The following is a 10,612-nucleotide window of genomic DNA, read 5'->3' on the forward strand; positions in this document are numbered from 1 at the left end:
TGTTACATCACGTTTGGCAGAGGTTGAGCGCTGTGTATTTTTAATATTTTCGTATTGTGCAGTGTGTGAATTTTAAGCAAGCATCCAAGAATCAGGTTTACAGAGATGCTCTCTTTTGGTTTGTGGTGGATTTGGGGGAAGCTAGTCCTAGCAAACAATTCTCGCTGCCAATTCTGTGAAGGCAACAGATGTTCCAAAAAATGTTTCCAGTATTTCTGGTTCCCATTTGAAAGTGTGACAGCAGGTTTGTCGGAAGAATTGGACTCAATGCATTGCAAACACGCTGATTTCCAAATGTTGTCTCTGTCCATGTACAGTTTGGTTTTAAAGTCTATAAGGGTTTGGTTACTGGTGAAGAATAGTTCTGTGTTTAAAAAGAGGGGTTTTATGACTGTCCTGATAGTCTTTTAAATGTGCACCATCAAATTCTAACCTGTCCCATCTGTGAACTGCATACTACAAAAGGTGTGTAACACTACAGAGTATATCTTGAAATCTATAGTCACATATTTATGTTGTCCCTTTGAGTGGATAACGTTTTGGAAAATGAAACTAACACGTCACACACGTCCACACACACCCTAAAAGGGAGCTCTGTTACTTTTCACCTCTTTACAGAAACGTATGTAATTGTATGCGTTGCATACTGGACAATTTTGATACACTATTATATACAATATTTAGTGAAGCTGACTCCAGTTCTATAAATATCTATATATAATGGAAAAAAGACGCTAAGTCATTGTGAATCACTGGGGCTTATGCTGGCTATAGCCACAGTTGTGAAAAAACGCGGAGTCAGCTGTATTTACATAGACTGAGCTGTGTGAACTGGATGAAGTGCGTATTTAAAGTGAACTTGCTGCTGAAGACCAGGATTGGGGGTGGCTCTTGCCTGGAATGAAGGGGCCAACCAACCGAGCTTAAACTCCAGCAACCCTCTCTCGGTGCTGTGGGCATCCGTGTTGTGTGATGTCGTCTGAGTCCTGTCGTCTGCCAATGCTTGTATCGGATTGACTGCAGTGACACCTCCTCCTGTGGGCATTCGGTCTGCAGAATCCCGCCCACCAAGCACCTGCCCTGCCACTGATTGGGTGGTTGATATATACGCTACAACAAAAGGGTATCGATTGCATTCTGAGGAGAGAACAGTGGACTGGAGTTATGAGGTTTTTTGTTTCGTTTTGTTTTTTCTTCTTTCAAGATGATGCCCATGTTGTGCCCCGTTCCAATGTCCACATTCAGTTCACTCACTTTTACTTCTTTTCCCAGTGCTGTTGGTACCACACACTTACACCAGCCAGGGCAAGTGCAACAGGAGCGACAAATCTTGGACCACTCACCTTATTACTGGACATTTAGACGTGTTCTGGGTTGAAGTCGCAGAGTACTCGTGTAAATAACCAAGTTAACCAACCAAAGGCGAAAAAACCCAAGTTTTGATGCTTGTGTATCCACACACTCGTTTTCTCTTCTGGTTAGAACCAAGCCAAGATGGTTGGTATCAGATCAGAACCAAAGTCTCCAATGGTATGGAAGCGTATGTCCACACTGCCACCGTCCAGCTCCCACGTGGCAAGGAAAGGGAACTCAACAACAAAAAAGTCCCAGTTCAGGACACGGCAATGACTGCTTTTCAGATAAGGCCTGATTTACACAGACATGGGCTTGTTTTACGGACAGACCACACCACACGCCGGCTCATAATAGGGGCGGACAGACATGGGTTCGACACAAGATGCAAGCAATACACAGCCCATCCGAGTCTCCTGGGGTGTATGAAGGCAGCATGTGTGTGTGTGTGTGGGAAGGGGGAAAGGTGTGTTTGTGCGCACACTCCCAAGCCAGAGATGCGACGCACATGCATATATTCACACACAACACATTCTCACACACACACACACACATTCACATATTTTATCTCATTCAAAAGGAGAAACAAAGCGATAAGTTGTAGAGAAATGTCTTTTTTTAATATTCAAATATGTACTGTACTTAAAACTATTTGCAGATCTTACAAGTTTATTTCTGCTGGGGGGATGGGAACCAATGAAATTGGGAATTGGAGTGTTTTATTGTATTCTATACTTAAGCATTGTTGTTATTTTTCAGTTGTCATTTTTAGTTTTTGAAAAAAAAAATGTCTGTCCCTTTTTTCCTTTTTCCAAAATTAATTGAACAGAAGATCTTAGGAAATAAAAAATCATGGATTGATTAAAAACCTTCTGTAGCTTTTGTTCTTCTCAAAAAACGGACAGGCCTAGGCTGCCTACAAACGACACCCGGGGAACCATAAACAACTGTCACAGCAGTCTGCTGAAACGCCCAGTGATAAGCGGCAGCAAATTGTCTCTAACAAGGTTTCCTGTTGCTTTGGTTCAATGACGCGACCTCACGCACTCACAACATGAGCATACTGTGGGCCAATTCTTTTTTGCTGGCCTGGTTTTTGCATATGTTGGCCCTCCCACTGTAAATCAAGGCTAATACCTCCCTACACTACATCAGGCATGTTTCCTCCCTCTCTTGTCTGTCGGGCCTGGCATTGAATACAAAGTAAACAAAAGGCATTATTACCAACCACAAGCCCGTCGTGAGGGAGGCTTCCACACAGACTGTGTGTGGGTGCGTGTGTGTGTGTGTGTTCGTGTGTCGTTAGTGTGTGGGTGCTGAGAGAGAAACGAGACTGGAAGGCGGGGGTGTTTCTGGCTGGTGGGGGGGCTGCATGTGGGAGAGGAGATGATGTGAGTTTGCTGGGGAAGGACTAGACCGAGGGAGGCCTGAATAAGGAAGGGAGGTGGGGAGGGGGGTGCGCATGGGTGAACAGATGGGCTTAGCTGTTATCTGTGACAAAAAGATTCCAATTATCTGTCCCTTTTAATTACTGCAGTGCAACTCCTATGTCCACCCCTTCTCTCTCTCCCTCTGGGTGTGTGTGTCTAGCCTACCCCTTCACTCCCTCTCTCTCGCTCTGTGTGTGTGTGTGTGTGCGTGTGTGTGTGTGTGTGTGTGTGTGTACACGAGTGCGGCAGGAGTACAGCAGGAAGGGAGTGCACTGCCCTGCTGCCAGATGGGATTTAAGCCCCCACTCAGCACTGCACCGCCTCCTCTCCACTAGCTCCACAGACCGAGCCACCTCCTCCTCACTGCCTCCCCTCCACCACCTCCATGAACCGAGCCACCAGCGCCTCTCCTCCAATCCACCGACTCCCACTGCAGGCCTGGCAGACAGACGACACATCTCCATGAGCACACACACACACACACACGAACACACGCACGCACAGGCCTGGCTGCCTGGCTCCCTGCACACATGCCCTAATCGCCTGGCACGTGGATTAGGGCTGCATGCAGTCAATGCAAGGGAGCTCTTGCTTGCTCGCCTGTGCCGTGTGCCGTGTGCCGTGTGCATTGTTCTCACAGGGCTTGCTGGTGGTGATGGTGATGGTGGTGGCAGTGGCAGTACCGTGATGTTCACTGATCTAGCTGTGCCGCTCTGGCCCGCACTCTCAGTTCACCAGCTGTTGCAGATCTGTGTGTGACTGCCTGCCTGTCCTAGACAAGACTACTGTTGCACACGGTGACCTAGAAGGGGAGGATGATGATGTTTAGTATCTAGGCAGACCTTCTGTGGCTTGTATAACCAGCTGGTCTCTGGGGAGAATTTTTAGAGACTGACCTTTGCTGACTTGTGATCATATTGAAAGAGTTAATGGTGCAACTCTTCATGGCAAAATTGGAAAAACTGTTCTGTTCATTGTTAGATAAGGGTGAAATGATGGCAATGCCTTATTGACAGTACAGGAAACAAAAAGGCCTTGGTGCAAATACCCATCCATTGACTTTTCCAGACCAATTTCACTGCGTAAAATGCTCTCCACACAACTGTACTTTTTGCTCGGCTGAGATGATTTCAATACAATTTTTCAAAGAAAGAAACAAAATCAAAGCAAGTGTTTTGGCCATCAGCGCAGGCTGTGTCGTCAGAACTTGTCTGAAAAGAGGGGTGGAGTGGGCGTGGGGTTGAGGGGCACCGTTCATCCGCTTTGTGCCTCACTGAAAAAAACCGCTTCAGAAACATTTCTTCCTACAGTAGACGTCAGAAGGCGTCACCCTGCGTATTTCCCTAAAACTAGAGCGCTCGACAATTAAACCGGTTTTTCTTAGACAATGACCGGCCTCTCCGACGCACGTTGTAGGTAGTGGTGGTGCCATGAGGAATACGCTTCCAACATACGGATACAAAGGGAGGGTATGTAACACGTTTTACTGAACTTCAGCTTTGCATTCAGCCGTCGAATTACACGATACACCGAGCGACCTCCCCACGGCAGCCTACTTTCCGACACACTGACCATATCTTCGTGGGAGGCTATGTCAGTGTTTGCGTATTCTGATTACTTTGCTGCTGAGTGTTTGGTGTCCATATCTAGCGGACCAGTCTTACATCGCCCTACCCCTGTTCCTCCCAATACACTGGGGCCCCTAGACCTCTCCCTTGGGGAAACGGAGGGGTCGAGAGAGGACATGGAAGTTCGTGACACACTTAAAGACGGGGTTCTCTCTGCGGCTGGGATTCTAACTGGACTGCACGGAAAGTTCCGACCCATGTCGGTGAACTCGGAGAGCAGCAACTCGTCCGATAACTTCTCTTGTGGGGAAAGCGGCTACACCACGCTGTCCGATTCTACTAGTGCGACCCCCAACATGACCCCCTCCTCTACGCCGATGCCCAGTGCTCACAGAGGACAATTAAACGGATCGCCGAATTTAAAGCGACATCATTGCACATTTAGTGGATGTGACCGAGCATACGGCAAATCATCGCATCTAAAAGCACACATGAGAACCCACACCGGTAAGTGTAATGCATTACATAGAAGGACTTAACCAAACTGTGGTCCATAAACGTCAGCACGTTGCAATACTATTCCATTTGTTATAGGCTACCATTTACAATAAAGTGCTTCTGTACTAAATGGTATAGGGTTTTCAGATTGTCTTTTGTACATGTTCATACAGAACAAATGTGACTAATGTGCTTCTGATGATGGCCCACTCCCAGCCCACGTTGTGGGTTGGCCACAGGCGTGGGCTGATGCACCCTTTACGCAAACAATGCGCTCCCCAGTCATACATCACCAAATTACCAATCCCTTTATCGTCAAGCATCGACATGTGCTTATCAATAAGGCCAGGATTCCAGTGTTTGGCACCCTTTTACGTACGCAGCTAGCGTGTGTATTATTACTATTTATTTACTTTCAGTTTCACACGAAACACCTTAACAAACAGGTGGACGCCAGTACGGGTAGGCTATAAAGACCAGGTAAGGTTTATGTGGGCAGGGCACACTGGTGAAAACACTAACACAACCAACAGGCCTTATTGCCCGGAAGCCGTGCTTTTCGGTCTTCTTCACGGCAGTCCAATGACTCCCCGTCACTTCTAACCACAACCTTTCCTCGCCACATCAAACATGTTAAGATTAATATTTATGATTTCCATTACAGTTAATAAGCAGTCCCTGGTCAGCAGCACACACCCCCGTTTTCATCAGCTGAGAGCCAGCCTAGGCTAGGAAGGAGCTCTTGTTGCCCTTTGAGTCCTCCCATGTGATATTCATGAGAGCTTGACTAGTCTACAACATGGCTCCTGACTCTAAGATGGCTGAGAGAGAGCAGCACACTGATGGTTTGGTGGCAGCCAGGCAGATGAGAAGAGAAGAAGGCTAGATAGTCATTATCTGTCCCGCCATCCTGTAATCTACACCAAGCCCCAAAGAACAGTGTCCCGACCCAAACCTCTCAGATCCACATTATTTCCAGGAAAGTGTTGCTCCAACAACACTGAGAAGGGGGGGACAGCATCACATGTTTACCTCCATGTGCTAGCAGGCCTCTGAGACTGCTGGGAGATGATTAGGCTAACAGGCGGTTGTGGAACAGTTGAGGTCGCAACTGGATCTTCTACTCTCTCTGACTGCCATGACTACCTTGCTGGCTTGAGGAGCACGTCGTAAATCATATATGAACACACAAGGCCATAAGTTGGGAGGGTGTCACACTGTAATTATGGCCCCGCCTGCAGAACTACTTTTAGTGAAGGTGTGGTGGTGCATTTAATTTCAGATTCAGACATTATAAAACCTCATTGCTCTCTCTCTCTTGCTCTCTGTCTCTCTCTGTCTAGTTTCACGTCAGACCATTTGAAACCTTACATTTGTGTATATGTGTTTGTGTGTGTGCGTGCCTACATGCGTGCATGATGCAGGTGTACTGTATGTGTGTGCCTTCATTTGTGCCTATTGTGTGTGTGTGTGCGTGCGTGCGTGTGCGTGCGTGCGTGCGCGTGCGCGTGTGCGTGTGTGTGTGTGTTTGTGTGTGTGTGTGTGTGGTTAGGGACCATTTAGGGACCATTTCCCGTTGGACATAAAACCTCATTGCTGTATCTGTATTTCTTTATGTGTTCATTTACAGGTGAGCGTCCATTCCCCTGCTCGTGGCCCGAGTGCGGCAAGAAGTTTGCCCGCTCCGACGAGCTGGCGCGTCACATCCGCACCCACACGGGCGAGAAACGCTTCCTGTGCCCACTGTGCGACAAGCGCTTCATGCGCAGCGACCACCTGGTCAAACATGCCCGCCGCCACCCCGACTTCCAGCCCTCCATGATCCCACGCAATAAGGCCCCGTTCCGAGACGAGTGTGCCCCACTCGAGTGAGCTTAATGTGGGCAAATAAGAGGAATCAGGCCCACTCATCTGTTCCTACTCATCTGTTTACTCTGGATATAATGATGTCCACTGAGACCAAGAGAGACTGAGTGCTGTTCCTTATTAGAGAACAACATAACCTCCTCGCCAGAGGTGTATAAAGTACAAGTAGAAGTACTCTTACTGATGTAATTACAACACTAGCACACAATCTTGCATCGTTTATACACCAGTTACTCCTCCGTACCGAGTGAACTAGATACACTGTGTGAGTACTTCTAGTTTTACTTTATACACCTCCTGTTATTATCGCTTTGTGTGCTATTGCTTGTGTACTATTTTTTGGAAAGTATAGAGTGGTATGATTATGCAGATGTAGACTTTGTTTAATTTTATGTAGGGTCAGTATTTTGTTAATGAATTAATTACACAAGTGGTAAATTGTTCTCTATCCAAAAGCACATGGCTTTTGGAGTGGGTGTGATGAGACCACTGCTTTGTTAATAGCTTTTAGTTCCCTATATTAGGTTTGCTCTAAGAGATGCTCTGCTATGGTGGAGCAATACGTAGAGATGGTTGAAGGTTGATAGATTTCTGTCAATATTTAAAATACTAACTTTTTTTCCCTGCAGTTTGATACTTACATAGCAGCTGACTAATGCAAGTTTACTGTATTTCAAGCGGTAGCTTTCTGTTCCTGGGTGAGGAAAATCCCAGGAGAAGTAAAAAAAAAAAAAAACGGCGTTCCTAAAAATTTACATCATTTGACATGTGAATATCTAAGTAATTATAGGTCCCCTGCAAATGAGGTTAAGGGGGCATTGTATTGAGTAATAAAAACGTGTATATATCAAAATTGGAGAATGATCGTTAGAGAGGTGTATGATTTGTAGCCAATACCACAAGCCACTTGCTTGTCAGAGTTTGTGTTAAGTTTGAATATGTGAAGCATTGAGAAAATTCGTAATCCCTCTAGCTATAATTTGAATTTTACTCTTGTTAAACATAGAGGCAGTGTAATTTAATTTGCTTAAGGCGTGTAATTACTTTGTTATTCACATTTCAAGCTGTTAGGAGCGCCCTGTAGTTGTAATAGGAATAGGTTGTAGTACAAGCTATGTTACTGCAACCAATGTGTATACATTGCAAAAAAATAATATTAATACAAATTTCAGGGTTCCACAGAGATGTATTGTTTGGATCTATCTGCGCTAGGGCCAGTTTTTACATGGCTGCTGAGGTTACATTGGTTCAGACTGTTTGTTTCTGCGTTAGCAGAGGATTGGTACAGCAGTCAATATCCAAGGTCCACGTTCTTCATTAAGTGCAATAAAGGACTACAGTCTCACACAGGTTTTTTCTAGTGAATGGCAAATGCACAGATCATTCAGGGAATATTTGCCTGCTTTTTAATCCCATTGGAACTGCACCAAATGTTAACATTTTGCACCAAAACCAACCTGACTACAGTATTAAAAAAAAAAAACACACACACACATCCCCACATGACACATCACGATGTATGAGTTGTAAGCTATTATATGCTGTCAGTTCCCAGGGTCAAATGGGAAAATCCAAAATGGTTGTGTGGGTGTTCTGCAGAAGTTTGGCTTTCATCCTGCTGAAAGCCTGCTTCAGCAACCTTCCCAAACAAAAAGGCAGAAGGGCTGCATTATGCTGAGGTCGTCACTAGAGGGCACTGTTTTGCTTGCTGTCAGATGGGAACCTTTTGGCTTCCCTTTTTTCCACAATGCAATCCTATTTGTAAAGCACCAGGAAAGCATGAGTCTGTATATCTGTGGTTTGTTCTCAATTTTGTTTTCAACATTAGTTGTGATTTTTACCCCAGATACACTGTATGAAAAATTCATACACGCCAGATAGGTCTGTGTATATTGTTTTTAAGTGTGTTTTTAGTAGCTGGTGTGAAGAAACAAATTAAAAATGTTATTTCGGTCATTCCCATAAGTGCATTGTGACTCGAAGTGACAACATACAGATATGAGAGAGTCCCCCCCAACCCCCCCTCCTCAGCCTTTGTTCTTGTTCTCGTTAATTGATTTTGAATTCATTTCAACAGCTACATGTTCCCTTTGTGGCTGTCTGTTGTAGGCCTAATGTGTTTTATTGCTGCATGTTGTGCTTCATTCCACTGAGGACTAGTTGTGTCCCTTTAAGTTTTCCCATGTGTTAATGGCATTAAGAAATCCAATGTCAAACTGACAGTTGAAATGAAGTATTTGGTATGCTGTCCTTCCCTTGCTGCCTCTAATCTCTGTTCCCAGACAGCTATGGCGGCATTTTTGTGGAACAAAGCCATGTACTGACTGCGCCAAATGTAAGTGGTGTCGCACTTAATTGTAGCCTGCAAGTCTTGTTTTTAGTGCCTTACAAAGGACCTGTCACTTGTTTCAACAACTCACAGTTACCAAAAGATTGCCTCCAGGCAGGCATAAAGTCTTAAAAACATGCCAGCAGTAGATGGACCGTGCAGGACGTGCATCTCAGATTTGGACGTAGCTGTTAAAAATATGTTTGGTTTATTTTGTGTGCATGCATTTGTACTGACATATTGGAAAGGTATATCACAGCTTACTTGATTTCATATGCGAGTTATCCATTTCATATGGCCATTTACCTCAGAGAAAGGACTTTTTTTTGCAGCTCTTTATGACACCTTTGTTTCTCAGGTGGTTGTCTGACTAGTCTACACCTTGTTTATTATCTCATTTGTTTTTGTTTTGTTTGTTATTTTCATCATGTAACTCAATAGTGTGGCTTGTAATATACTCTCTAGTGATAACTGCTGTCAGGAACAACGGAAACAAAATATTTTGTATGTCATAATGAAAATAAATATGTTTTAAGACATTCTCCCTGCTTTTATTTCAAGTCACTGTCGGAAAACGGTCTGTGTGATTTGTAAAGATGATGCGGTGCTGTTATGTAGCTGTGGATAGCATCAGAAGAAATAGGGTTGGGTTGGAAATAGGCCTTGCATCAGCTCAGCCTGCGCGTGCTTCTCTCTGCCTCTGAGCGGCGCGATCATGTGTGACTGCTTATCATGTCGCGAGCTGAAGATTCCATTTGTGGGCTACTACTCATCAAATGCGAGGGAGTGATGTCTAAATCCACTGCTAGTGTGTGTAGAGACTAGGCCTACAGAGCACTTTCAAATGTCTGTCAAAGGGGCTCCTTCCTTCGTATGGCCTTGGCTTTTGATTCTAGGCCTACAGGCCCCGAGATTTGAAGAGCCCGTCAACAGTGATCAGTTCATGCCGGTGAGAAGAATTGGTACGCTGATGCAAGACGAGCTAACTATTCTACCACCAGCAGCAGTTATCACGGTGGGGTGTATCCTTTTTGTTTCCACCATTACCTGAGCGTTTGGCCTCAGGGTGGCGCCGTTTACCTATTATCTACCAGAGAGCCCCTAAAGACCAAACGCCAGGTCTAGTCTTCATGCAATTGAATTGCAGCCAAGTTTAAATAGCCTTAGCAATAAGGAGAAAATATTGACTACCCTTATCCTAATACATTTAGCAATTAATTCAATTAGGAGGAGTGATTAAAGTAAAGTCATTATAGCTCGTCACATCGTGATGATTGATGGGAATCTGTAGTAGGCTAATTGCCTACCCCATTACAGAACTGTCCATGAGGTCCAAGATATAGGATAGTCTATTTTTGTACTTTCTTTATTAAGCTTTAAAGATCGCCTTTGATCATCTGTGGTTTACCCCAGTAAGTTGCGTATTTTTATTCGTATTATTACAGATGTCAGATGCAGAGGAAACTGAGAAACTGTACCAGCAATAACGGGATTTTCATAATACCAGATGTTTTAATAGTCTCTCATTATCAACAAGTGTGGTTTGTATATTATGTGTAGTCGACTGT

At 44.7% G+C, this 10,612-nt stretch overlaps 1 protein-coding gene across 1 annotated transcript; it reads left to right on the forward strand.

Annotated features, from left to right (window-relative positions):
• Positions 1-4,108: 4,108 nt before the first annotated feature.
• On the forward strand, positions 4,109-8,732 carry LOC134450389 (Krueppel-like factor 9). The gene is made up of 2 exons (XM_063200235.1): positions 4,109-4,858; positions 6,480-8,732. The coding sequence occupies exons 1-2, from the start codon at positions 4,375-4,377 to the stop codon at positions 6,719-6,721; spliced, it is 726 nt and encodes a 241-aa protein (XP_063056305.1). The 5' UTR covers positions 4,109-4,374; the 3' UTR covers positions 6,722-8,732.
• The last annotated feature ends 1,880 nt before the right edge of the window (positions 8,733-10,612 follow it).

Source organism: Engraulis encrasicolus, chromosome 6 (genome assembly GCF_034702125.1).
Source record: "Engraulis encrasicolus isolate BLACKSEA-1 chromosome 6, IST_EnEncr_1.0, whole genome shotgun sequence".
Classification (NCBI taxonomy): Eukaryota; Metazoa; Chordata; class Actinopteri; order Clupeiformes; family Engraulidae; genus Engraulis; species Engraulis encrasicolus.